Source organism: Cervus elaphus, chromosome 8, assembly GCF_910594005.1.
Source record: "Cervus elaphus chromosome 8, mCerEla1.1, whole genome shotgun sequence".
In the NCBI taxonomy this organism is placed as follows: domain Eukaryota; kingdom Metazoa; phylum Chordata; class Mammalia; order Artiodactyla; family Cervidae; genus Cervus; species Cervus elaphus.
Genome location: NC_057822.1, coordinates 996,622 through 1,009,354, shown reverse-complemented (window position 1 = coordinate 1,009,354; position 12,733 = coordinate 996,622). Strand labels below are relative to the sequence as shown.

The 12,733-nt window shown below is 58.2% G+C and overlaps 1 protein-coding gene across 2 annotated transcripts in view; it reads right to left on the bottom strand.

The window, feature by feature from the left end:
- Nucleotides 1-407: 407 nt before the first annotated feature.
- PADI3 (peptidyl arginine deiminase 3) overlaps nt 408-12,733 on the bottom strand; it is a 29,856-nt gene continuing 17,530 nt past the window's right edge. For both annotated transcript variants that reach the window (XM_043908941.1, XM_043908942.1), the window contains 7 exons: nt 11,701-11,808; nt 9,931-10,082; nt 8,312-8,456; nt 8,126-8,228; nt 6,317-6,396; nt 3,632-3,757; nt 408-1,728 (listed from right to left, as the gene is read on the bottom strand). In XM_043908941.1, the coding sequence (XP_043764876.1) occupies nt 1,495-1,728; nt 3,632-3,757; nt 6,317-6,396; nt 8,126-8,228; nt 8,312-8,456; nt 9,931-10,082; nt 11,701-11,808 (948 nt within the window). In that variant the 3' untranslated portion in view covers nt 408-1,494. The remainder of the gene's footprint in view (nt 1,729-3,631; nt 3,758-6,316; nt 6,397-8,125; nt 8,229-8,311; nt 8,457-9,930; nt 10,083-11,700; nt 11,809-12,733) is intronic.

The window sequence follows — 12,733 nt, the reverse complement described above, 5'->3', positions numbered from 1 at the left end:
CACGGGGCCTTTACGGGGCGGTCACGGCCTCCCCGCAGACAGGAAGGAGGGTGTCACTCAGGGCACACGCAAGCTTCCCCAAGGTCCACACCCCGGCTTCCCATTGCCACACTCACAATGCAACTTTCCGGCCACAGCCCAGACCCTCGCCCAGCCGTGTTCACCAGGTCCTGGCAGCCTGGCATTTGAGCCCTGGGCTTGCATTTACACATCGTATCATTGCAACTGGCTGTGGTGACCCATGGGATGAGTCCCGTGGCCAAGATGGAACAACCTCACAGTCTTAACCAAAATTTGGGCTTCTCAGCCTCAAATTCCTGGAGGCCTAGGCAAGCAGATCCTTCAGCTGCAAGAAAGTTCTCTGCTCCTGCTGTCTAGAGGGAGCCACGCTGTTTAGATTCATGCTGTTTGTGTTTCTCTTGATTTATTAGCCAGTGATGGAAGCACAGCTGGACCCACACAGAGCACCCATGGAACTGACAAACACCTGGAGAAAGCCACGCCACCCCCTTCCCTGCCCACCTGAGCTCAGACTGGTCCATCCCCACCCAGAGCCCTCCTGTCGTGAGTGGTCTTGGGGGGGTTGGTCCCACCAGGCCCCCTCTCCTGAGGCAAAGTAGGACGTGGAGCGTTGACCTGGGGTCAACAGAAAGCCCAGGACTGATGCTACGAGGGGTTTTCCCTCCTGCAGAGAGGCCCAGGGCCACTAAAGCACCTTATGTCTTATGAAGGACATTTTCCACCCTTGCACCCAGTCTTCCCAATCTCCAAGAATTCCCCAGATATTGTCATCTCCAAGAAATTCCAGGAGGATTTAGAACCATACCCAATTTCTAAAGGTCAGATGATGAGATGTTTCTCAGGCTAAGTAAGGCGTGGCTAATGTTGCTTCAACACACATCTAGAAGCACGTACTATGCTGGGCGCTGGGCAAGGGAGATTTCAACAGCTGGTCAGAGGCTTGGGAGTTGGAATGCTGGTCCCACCTCAATCTAAACAGACCTCTGCTCCTTCACTGTGGGTGAGGCTCTGGGCTAAATCTCTCCTGTCCTGTGACTTTAGGAAATGAGCTCCCCTGCAGAGCGAGAAGCAATCAGACCAAAGCAGGATCGTGGGTCCTTCCTGCCTTAGGACACACAGGCCCAGCAGGCAGAGGAGAGGTGTGGATGTTTCCTAGACTCCAGGGGGTATTAGGCTCCACACAGAGGATTTGGGGGTAGAGAGGGGGCTGTTTGGAGGAGTCCCCATGGGTCATGCTGATCTGCAAGACAGACCACAAGAAACGAGGTCCTTCTTGGGAAGCCAAGGTGGTGAAGTCTGAGAACCGCATGGGCGGCAGGCAAGGCGTTTGAACACTTGGAGGCAAAAGCTTCCGAGCGGGAGCTCCATCCGGAACCTTGGGGTCTCTTGACACTTATTGTTCAGGGGCCTGTTTCGGCCTCCATCACCGAGGCGGACGGCCCACCCCAGGGGTAAAGGGTGGTGGCGGGCGGCTCAGGGCTGCATGTGCCACCACTTGAAGGAGAAGGGCTCCCGGCGCACGTTGGTGCCGCAGTGCACCTCCCCGTGCAGCATGTGGTACGGGGTGAAGTCGTCGATGAAGACGCAGTGCAGGCCCAGCGGCTCCAGCAGGGACCGCACCTTCTCCTCCAGGCAGCAGCGGCCGTTGATGACGGGCCCGAAGGGCTTGGGGATGCCCAGGTGCTTGCCCAGCACCAGCATGTTCACCTGCAAAGAAGGGGGCGCCCAGGTCAGGGGGAGCATCGGCTCCCACCCCAGCACCTTCTCTATGTTCAGAGGGGGCGCCCAGGTCAGGGGCAGCATCAGCTCCCAGCCCAGCACCTTCTCTATGCTCAGAGGGGCGCCCAGGTCAGGGGCGGCATCGGCTCCCAGCCCAGCAGCTTCTCTATGTTCAGAGGGGGCGCCCAGGTCAGGGGCAGCATCAGCTCCAAGCCCAGCACCTTCTCTGTGCTCAGAGGGGGCGCCCAGGCCAGGGGCGGCATCGGCTCCCAGCCCAGCACCTTCTCTGTGCTCAGCGGGACCTGGTGTTGTCTTTGAAGCCGCCTTGCAAACAGCCACTTGCCGCTCCAGGCAGTGAGGGAGGGACGTGGTCTGGCAGGAGCTCTAAGCAGCTATGGACGTGCAGAGCTCACGACGACGTCTCTCCCAGGGGGCTGCCCCCCTTGTGGGTCGGCTGTGGCAGCCGCCACGCCTCTGCTACGGAATCCCGAGCTCCCAGGCTACAGCCGAGGGGACCAGGGTAGATGTGTGACCCAAGCTGGACCAGTCAGATTCCCTCCTCGGGCGGTGCTGTTACCGTGGTGGGACAGCTGAGTCTCTCTCCCTGTGTCTGCACTTCTCTGGGGCCATAGTAATGTTCGTCCCCAGGGACAGAGAAGATAGGGAAGCCAAGCAGGAGAGGAGGCTAGGAGGAAGGGGAGGGATGAGCGATGTAGACGTGGAAACAGGAGCTGGTTCCAGCCCCTCCTAATGCCCCCCACAGTGGCCACCCCTGCCATGAGCCTTATGCTAAATCTTCGGCTCTGGCTGAAACCCGCTCCGGTGGTCTTCTGTCTCCTACAAACACAAGAATCCAGACCGCTGCACCAGCTTCTGGGGGCACGGACCTCGTGGCAAGGCCTCCTTGGAGATGCAGGAAGGAAAGGGAGTAATGAGAGGCTTTGCAAGTGGGGAAATCAAAGAGGGCAAAAAGGCAGAAAGGGGAAGGAAAGGAGGGATGAAGCAAGGGTGGTGTGGACAGGCTGCCTGCAAGTCACTGGGCAAGTCTAGTTCCTCCGAGGGATGGAGGTAGGGAGGGTGCAGATGGGGAGGGGAAAGGGGCAGGAGGGAGCTGGCTGACTGACCGCTGGGCTGCTTGAGGGGTGGGCCTCAGAGAGCGCCCGGGGGTTCACTGTTAGAAAGGCAGCGAGTCTCAGGCCCTGCAGGATCAGAACCGCTGGGGTGGGGCCCCGACGACCCAGTGTTCCAGATGCAAGTTCAAGTTTCAGAGACACCCGAGGCAAAGCCTCTTCTTCCACGGAGCCCGCTTGGGCCTCCAGTCCTGCCTCTCGGGCTGGAAGTGCTTTGCTTCACCTCTGAACTGGCAGATCACTCTACCACACAAAGTAGATCTTTGGGACAAACCTTCAGGGAGGTGAAGCGAGCTTCTCCCCGACCAGGTTTGGCTGGCAGCTCCTTGGGAGCAGGGAGCAGCCAGAGGCATCTCTGCCTCTCACACAGGGAACCTTAAATATGCGGGGGGTGGGTGAGCATCCGGGAGCTGGGGGAAAGGGAGCAGCAGGGGTATCTGACCTTCCAGTGGATGCTACGCGCACAGCCTCATGCAATCTTTCGCTCACTCCACAAATACCGAGTGAGTCCCTGGGAGGAGAGGAGGGCCCTTGCCTGATGGGCCCAGAGTGCTCAGCTTGGCCAGTGAGCATTTCGTAGTGGCCGTGACAATCGGTCAAGAAGAGCTCCTTCTGCTGGGACCGTGGGACCTCGGAGTCTCCCTGCCCCCAGCCCCGGCCCCTCAACCCCAAACACAACTGCAGCAGGTGTTTGGCCCCCGGGGGCGGGGAGGCTTGGCGCCTAATCTGACAAAACCGTAAGTCCTGGCTGACGGTCTCACCAAGTCCGGGAAGAAGGCCACGGCCTTCCTCCTCTCTGTCTTGAACAGCTGCGGGATGTCCACGATGTCCCGCTCGGCCAGGCCCAGCTCCCGCTTCAGCACCTCCCGGTTCCAGTCGATGCAGCTCTGGGGGCGGAGGACGGAGGGGGAGTCAGGGAGGCCTGGCCGGTGCCGGGAGGGGGGCATCCCAAGGGGCACGTCTGCTCAAGGATGGACAAGATGCCCAAGTGCCCACAGGTCGGCCCTCCACACAAACCTCCCCTTGTGCACCTTCATCGGAACACGCCTGCTCGGGTCCCCCCACCGCAGCCTCTCCCCCTGGCAGGGCCCACGAGAGCGTGGCTCAGGGCACTCCGTCCACCCGCTCCCTTCTCTAGATAGAGCCTCGCTCTTTCGGGATCAAGCACCAGACCCCGCCAGCTCCCACATTTCTATGTCCCAGCCCCTGAGCCACAGACAGAGGAGCCTGGCGGCTTCAGTCCACAGGGCGGCAAAGAGCTGGAGATGACTGAGCACCCACACAGGAACCTTCACAAGGCCCAACGCTTGCCCTCAGCTCAGACATGCAGATACAACCAGCCCTGCGCATCTCCACCTGGATGTCTGACGGGCACGTGAGGAGTCCAAAGACAAGCTTTCATCTCTACCCACCCCTCCACGCCCTCCCTACCACATCCTCAGCTCTGGAATCACCGCTGCTCAGACAAAGGCACTGACAAGTACGCGCGCCCACACATAGCTGGTGGGAGCTTGCCTACAGCACGGGGAGCTGAGCTAGGGGCCCTGTGATGACTCTGGAAGGTGGGGTGGGGGTGCGGGAGGGCGGGGAGCTGGTGTTAATCAGCTGACCCACTTCCCCGTACAGCGGACACTAACACATCATCATAAAGCAGAGTCAGGTTCCCAGGTAGCTCCGTGGGTAAAAAAGTGTCCGCCCCCAACGCGTGAGATGCAGGAGAGGTGGGTTCTGTCCCTGGGTCGGGAAGATCCCCTGAAGGGCATGGCAACCCACCCCAGTGTTCTTGCCTAGAGAATCCCATGGACAGAGGATCCTTGTGGGCTACGACCCATGGGGTTGCAAAGGGTCAGACACGGCTAAAGTGACGGAGCGTGCAGACCGCACACTCCAGTGAAAAAGAAAACCCTGCAGTCATTCTTGATGCCTGTCCTCTCACTCTGCCTCTGTCAGCGAGTCCCGCGGCTCTTCCATTTACTTGCAAAACACGCCGGATCCGACCCCCTCCACCTGCCCCGCCACGCGGGTGGAGCACCGTCCCCTGCGGCCTGGCCTCCGGGAGGTCTCCTCATGGGCCTCCCGGCTTCTTCCGCTCTTGCCCCACGTGGTGACCATGACAAGGCTCCTCATCACTCTCCCCCCGCAGGAGTGGAGCCCACGAGAGCCAGCTGTGAGCTCCGGCCCTGAAAGCCAGCCGGTGTGCACGGCGCCCGCTGTGCACGGCCAGGGGCTAAGCGCAGGGACAGAGGCAGAGGGTGTCTCCAAGCCGAGCAGGACCAGAGGCTGGCTCTCGGCTTCCGCCCCGCTTTGCTGAGCCTGATGGGGCGGGCTGCGGGGCGTCAGGGACCCGCCCGCCCTGCCTGCCCCTGCCCCCAGGGCCAGCTCGCCCGGCCTCCTCCACTCCTGAAGGCATGCTCCCTAATTCAGTCTCTGCGAGGGTCACCCCCATCCCGGCGTGCGCTTCTCGGAGGGCCCTGCGCTGGACATTGTCTGTTCTTCTGGACCCCTGTCCCCCTTCTTCCCTGTGCTGCGTCCTGGGAGGCTGACCCTTGGGAACCAGGGGCCCCTGAACCCACAGGCTTCCCGCTGGGCTCAGCCCGTGGGGGCGGTTGCCGAAGGTGTGGGCGCTGCTGGGAGTGGTTGGGGTCACGGCAGGTTGACTGTGCAGTCCCAGCTCCCGTCTTACAACCTCTTTTTTTTTTTTTTAATTTATTTATTTAATTGGAGGCTAATGACAACACTGTGGCCGTGTTTGGAGCGACCCCCCCAGGTTTCAGTAACACGCTCCTCGGCCAATTCCTCCAGACCCGGGGGAGGGGAGAGCTCCCCTCTTCCTACCCTGGGGAGGTGGAATAGGCCCTTGTTGATTTCCTCAAGCCCGCCCTGTGCCTTTGCAAAAATCCCCTTTACTGAACCGCTCTCTGGTATCCACTTGAAGTGCCCTTGCTCCCCGCTGGGACCTACTGTCACTACCTCGGCCCCTTGCCATAAAAGAAGACAGACTCTCAGCCCAGCAGCAGAGAGACCATTTCAAAGCGTAAGTCAGATCGAGTCTGCCCTGCGCTCAGATCCCCAGACGGCCTCCAGTCACACCCAGAGTCACAGCCAAAGCCCCAGCGCTGCCCTGCAGGGCCCTGGGTGGCCCCCTCTCTCCTCATTCCTCTTGGGCCCCCAGGTTCGTCCTTAAACGCTCCAGGCCTCTTCGTTCCGCCTCAGGGCCATTGTCTGTGCTGTTCCCTCTGCCTGGAATGCTTGTCCTTGCATGCACCTGGCTTGACCCCTCATTTCTCTCAAGTGAAAGCCGGGATTTAGAGACTCTCTGTCTGGGCCTGTTGCCCTCCCCACCCCCCTCCCACCCTGGGCTGTCCCGAACCGTGAGCCTCAGACCTCTGTGCACAACCCCATCCCCAGCCACGCCTACCCCCATGCATGGCGCACGGCCCTCATACCTGCACAAACTTATTGTAGCTGATGAGGTTTTCGTTGGAGAGAACCTGGCTGATGGAGACAGTGTTGACCTGCTGGTTGCCTGTGAAGGACAGAAAGACGAGGGGCAGGGTGGGGCAGCCCCAGCAGAGAGGGCCACCTGCTCTGGGGAGCAGCCAGCAGAGACCAGTCTCGTGAGTCGGCAGCTCCCTGGCGTTTCCGCCTGACCTCTGAGCAAGCCTGGGTGTGTGAGGACGGCAGGGGCGGGCAGCTGCAGCGCATGAACGTGAGGCCTTCGTCCGAGCACATCAGAGCAGTGATGCTCGTTATTGGAAATGTAACCCCCACCCGCACCGGGCATTGGATGATGATTGCTCTTTTTTTGGCTAGGGGTAGGGCGGGGAGCTGGGTCACCCACCTGCCCACCAGGACCCATCCTCATGGACACCGCTGAGCCCTGTCCCTGACCTCCAAGAGGCACTGCAGAGCAACGGGGCTCCCCCAGGCCCAGCTTTCCTGCCAGCCTGATGAAGTGCCCGTGCAGACGGGCAGGACAAGGGAGGTCAGAGCCAATGTCCTGCGACCCTCACAGCTGCCATTGCTTAATCTCTTACCCTGCACAGGCCCTGAGTCCAGGGCTCTACACTCAACACCTCATTTAGTCCTCACAGCAACCCCACAAGGCGTGCATTAACACCCCACTTAACAGATGAGGAAACTGAGGCTCAGAGAGGCAAAAAGATTTGCCCCAGGCTTTGCAGCTGGGAAATGGGGGTCCTGGTGATTCAGACCCAAGCCAAGTGCTCATGAAGGGCTGAAGCCTCGACCAAAGGCTGGACCCACCTGCCCACGTGCAGGCTTGGTTCCCCTACACCCCCTCGGAGCAGAGACGCAGCCCCACAGCATCCCCATGGAGGCCGCTGGGCTGGCCACCTCCCCTCTCTGAGCTCCACATCCTCGGGTGTGAAGCAGACTGGGTCATCCTCACAGGCTCTCCTGGGGTCAGATGGGAGCAGATGCCCGGAGCACGCAGCCTGGGGCCTGGCACGGTGCATGACCACTGAGGCCGCTGCACCGGTATCAGCTCTCTGGGGCCACCCGGTGGTTACATGTGGCTCGACAGCTGTGAATTCCCTCACTGCTCGGCTCAGCCTCTCTCTGGGCCCTGCTCACTGCAAACCGCTCCTTCTAAGGAAGGAAGGTGAAGATGGCTTTCCCTCTGCCTGGTACATGAAATTTGGATTTGAGAATTTTTCAGGTTTGATCGGAACTCAAGAAGTCTGTTCACAGTCCCGATGGGAGAGAGGGGGTTGGGAGAAACTGTATTTCCTCCATTTTACAGCTGGGGCTCCAGAGGGGTGGGAAATAGACGTGGGAAGTTACACTTGGGAGCGTTTAAGTTCTGTGAAGGCTTTTCTCTTGGAGGGAGGTTTGGTCCAGGGTAGGACTGTTCCTCAGCCCGGGCTCCAAGCTCCCAATAGATGTTCCACTGATCAGTCAGCAAAACACAAATTATTCAGATTATCAAGACAGCGAGGGGCAGAGCATCAGATCCCAAGTGCTAGGCCCTTCGGCGCAGAGGACCCTGTATGACTGTGCTGGTCAGGTGCCCCCAGAGCTGGCCGCATCTCCACTGTGCCCGTGACCACCCCCCATCACCCACCATGGCGCTCCCTGCCAGCTCTGCTCCCGCCATGGACAGTGGGGCCTGCTGCGCCAAGGGGTCTCAGGCTCAGGGGGACAGGGCTGCCTTACAGCAGGACACTCCTCTGTCAAGCCGTGATGTGGCAAGGGGGGAATAGCAAAGCGGTGATGAGGGGCACAGTACCCACCAACAACCCCTTGGAACAGGAGGGTGCCCCCGTGGCCCCACTTCTGCTTTTCCTGGAAGAGCTTGAAGCAGGCGCTGGGGCTGGCCAGGAGCATCCGGAAGCCCTGCGTTCAGAGAACAGACTCAACTGAGCCCTCGCCTCCGCTCACCTCAGCCCCGGGCCCAGCGCTGTCCCCCGCGTCCTCACCTTCCCGTCAGCGGCAGGGACGAAGCTCAGAAACTCATCCACGTGGCCGACCGCCAGCCAGTCCACGAAGAGCTCCACGGGCGGCTGCACCTTCTGGGCGTGCAGGAAGTCCCGGACCACCTGGGTGACCCGGCGGCCCCTCGACCTGCGGCCCAAGGGGTCAAAAAGAAGTTAGCCAAAAAGAGTGTGCACAGAAACACAATGACGAGAGTTCAAGATTCTGCGACGTCTGTAAAAAGCACGCGCTGCCTTTGTGATCAGGAAAGATAATAAATATATATTTAAGTTACACTCAAGGTGAGCTCTCTATGAGGCAGACACAGGCAGGTCAATCACAGCTTACCATCCAGGCCTCCCATCCAGGCATATCCTCAGGCCCACCCTCACACCCCACCCTCGTGTTCTCCAAGCAGCAGATGTCACCCCCACATTCAGCCCACGCTGGGCAGTTCTTCCTGGGGCTTAACTGACACCTCTCTTGCTGCAGCCTTGCCTTCTCACACATCAGCAGGGCGGGAGGGTGATCTTGTCTCACAGTCCCAGCATTTTATTTTCGTGAACTCAAACCCCATGTTTCTCTTGCCTTCTGAAAAAGTATCAAATGGCATGGCCCAAACATCCTCTGTCTGTGAGATCACGTCTTTGAGGATGGGTGGTCCCCTTCAAAGCTTCTGGTTTCACCTGTTATCTGATCACAAGTCTGTTCTAACCACTTTGCTGAATTTGATTGGCTCTGTCTTAGCCTGCTGCTGCTGCTGCTAAGTCGCTTCAGTCATGTCCGACTCTGTGCGACCCCATAGACGGCAGCCCACCAGGCTCCCCGTCCCTGGGATTCTCCAGGCAAGAACACAGGAGTGGGTTGCCATTTCCTTCTCCAGTGCATGAAAGGGAAAAGTGAAAGTGAAGTCGCTCAATCGTGTCCGACTCTTCGCGACCCCATGGACTGCAGCCCACCAGGCTCCTCCGTCCACGGGATTTTCCAGGCAAGAGGACTGGAGTGGGGTGCCATTTCCTTCTCCGCTGTCTTGGTCTATTCCCATAGCAAATAACCATTGTCACAGGATTCCTTTTGTTTCCCCTCAGCACCCCTGTGTCGTATATGGAACAAGACAGTCACTCTGCCCTTCTCTGCCTCACTGCTGTCTCAGTTTTCATGTCCTACACCTTCCTTTTGCTCTCAGGGAAAGATCTGATATTAGTCATTTACATCATAGTGTGAACAATCATTGATTTAAATGCAATTTCTCCTGGGCCTGTTGAGACTTAAAACATTTTTCATCTATAATTATTCATTGGTATCAGCATGGATTATTTTATGAATCAGAAGACCCAAGTCTAGTCATAACTTTGCCTCCTGTGTGACCTTTCCCGGGTGACTCACCCTCTCTGGGCCCACTTGTAAAATGAGAGTGTTGGACTGAATGAGCTCTTGGGTCCCCTTGCTCTGGGCGTCTCAGACCCCCTGAGATGAGAGTGGACGATGTCTGGGGGGGCAGTCCTCTGCTCCCAGCACCAGCACGGCCTGGACTGCCATTTCATCACTGGTCCTCTCTGCTTCTCTTCCAGGAGCGGAACGGCCCTCCCCCAGCCAACATCACCGCCCACCCTCCGTCTCTCACCCAGGCAAGTTGCCTCCGAAGAGGATCCGCCCCAGCGGGTACTCCTTCCCATTGACCACCACAGGGGGGCTGACCTCCAGGTTCCCGAATGAGTCCAGGCCGCTCACAGAGTTGTCTCGTGGTTCCCGGGTCACGTAGCCGAAATCTGGACCCTGGGTAGGGAAACGGAATCAGGTTCGGAGTGGGCAGGCTCACCAGGGAGCACTTGAACCAGCTTGCTGGGCTCTAAGCTCCTTAAAGATGGGGTGAGAGTGGCCACCCATTCTTCATATAGAAACACTGAGTCAAAGATGGACATCTGACCTGACTGCTACTTCCTGCACGCTTAGATGCTCATGCCTGCCTAATCCAGGACACACACAGCCCTCCAGCCCTGCTGCTGTTTCGGAGCATGTTATTCCCCCTGGTCACAGTGATCAGCAGAGAGGGCCAGGCAGTCCCCACACTCCCCGTGAGATGTGGAGCCCGGGGCTGTGGCCACTGCTTTGTCCTCTGTGTGGCCTTCCCGTCCGTCTCGCCCCGGGGTGGGTATCTGCTGCTCTAGAGGGGCCTGTTCTCAGGGCCTAAGGGGTGGGTGACAGTCCTCTGAGCCTCAGCTTTCAACTCCAGGGAAAGGGACAACTCCCCGGGGCCGTCTCTTAGAAGGAATTTAGACAATCCTGAGGCCAGGAGAGAGCTCCTCCCATCTTCATGACCCAGTGAGGGGTGGGAGAAGTCCTCCTCTCTCTATGGCACCAAGGGGGTCTCCCTTTTTTTCTCAGGAGGGGTCCCTTAGGACACATTCTCTCCCTTTTTATAGAAGTAGAGCTGATTACAGCAGTTTGTTAATTTCTGCTGTAAAGCACAGTGACTCTGTTGTACATATACACGTGTGTGTATAATTACACGTACCTATTCTTTTCCTTATTCTCCACCATGGCTCATCACAGGAGGTTGACCGTGGTTCCCCATGCTGTACACTAGGACAGTGTTTATCCATTCTATGTATCACAGCTGGCATTAGCTGAGCCCAAACTGCCAACCCTCCCCTCCCCTCTCCGCGTCCCCTTGCCAACCGCAAGTCTGATCTCTATGTCTGTGAGTCTGTTTCTGCCTCATAGATAAGTCCATTTGAAGACACCCTCTTTATTTTATTACAATAATAACACCAGCTGTCTATGTCTGTGCTTTCTCTGCATTGGCATGAAGAAGCTTCACAAACATCTGTGAGGCCTGGGCTCACATGTTTTTACTGATGAGGAAATTGAGGCTCAGAGAGGGGAAACCACTCATGCAGGATCACATAGCATGTGGGAGGCGGAGCCGGGTTGTTCTGACTCCAGAGCCTATTTTTTGTTTTTACTGGAGAATAATTGCTTCCCAATGCCACGTTGGTCTCTGCCATCGGCGTGAAGCAGCCCTAAGTAGACGTACGTCCCTCCCTCTAGAACCTCCCCCCCACCTCCCCCCTGAAGTCTATGTTCTTACCAGCTGCAGCCTCCTGCCTCCCCTCCCCGTCTGGGGTTGCCAGATATAAAAACATAGAGCATGGTCAGTTCAACTTGAATTTCATATCAACAATACATGTACTTTTAGTACATCCCATGCAGTATTTGGGACATACTTATGCTAAAACAGTTCTCATGGTTTAGCTGACGTTCAGCCTTACCCGGCCTCTCCTGTATTTTACCTGGCAACCCTACTCCCATCCCCGAAGAGCACGGCCTCCAGTCTGGCCCTCGGGGCAGAGCCCCTCGGCCCGCAGGCCCAGCTGTGGCCCCGACCACTCACCAGGACTCTTTCGTAAGGGAAGTTCTGCAGCTCGCCGTTCCTAGGGGAGTCAAAGACCACCGGGAAGGTTTTGTGCGGCGCCTGGACGTAGCCCAGCTCCATCTCGTCCTGCAGACCCGGGGGACACCAGCGGTGGACAGTCAGCAGCTTACTGCCCTTGACTGGCACTCAGGACTTTGGGGAAGACTTCACTCTGCCTCACGCCTGCTCTACCCTTTGAGGACTGAGGTGGGCAGAGGCCGTGATACCTGCTGGCTGGAGAAAGGGCTGGAGGTTCAGGTGGGGGGTTTGCTCACCTGGGGCCACAGGGCAAGGCGGGTCAGGAATGAATGAGAATGGCCTCGGGGTGTCCCTGTGCTGGGTCACAGGAGAGTGGGGACACAGAGGGCTTCGGGGTGGCCTGAGTTGGACAAAGAGGCTGCCGGGCACCAGCCATCACGTGTGGCCTCCACATGCGGCCCTGGGGGACTGACAGTGAGCAGGGCTGAGGTGGCCCCAGGAGGCACAGACCTGCCTCCTTTCAAGCACGTAACACGCCAAGGTCAGTCCTGAGCCCTCTGGTCCTGGAGGCAAAGATAACCCAGCACTGATGGACTGCGTGTCCAGCGAGCAGCTCACTAGAATGTCCCCGGCCCTGCTCCAAGCGTTTTACGAGTGCTCACTCCTGTAGACCTCACAATACGCCTATTTGGAGGCACCATGATTATCCCTTATCACAACCAGTGAAAGTGAGGAACAGTGGGGTCTAGTTATTTGCCCAAGGGCATACAGTGAGTCAACAGCATAGCCAGGATCCAGACCAAGCCTGTTCTTGCCCTGGAGTCCCGTCCTGAAACAACCCCTGGGACGAACTTCCAACTGAAACGAAAGCTTCTTAGCTTGGTGTTCAAGGCTTCTCACCTCAGTTCTTGCCCTTTGCAGAAGCTTGCATGCATGCTAAGTCACTTCAGTCGTGCCAGCTCTGTGCGACCTTATGGACTATAGCCCACCAGGCTCCTCGGATTCTCCAGGCAAGGATACTGGAGCGGGTTTT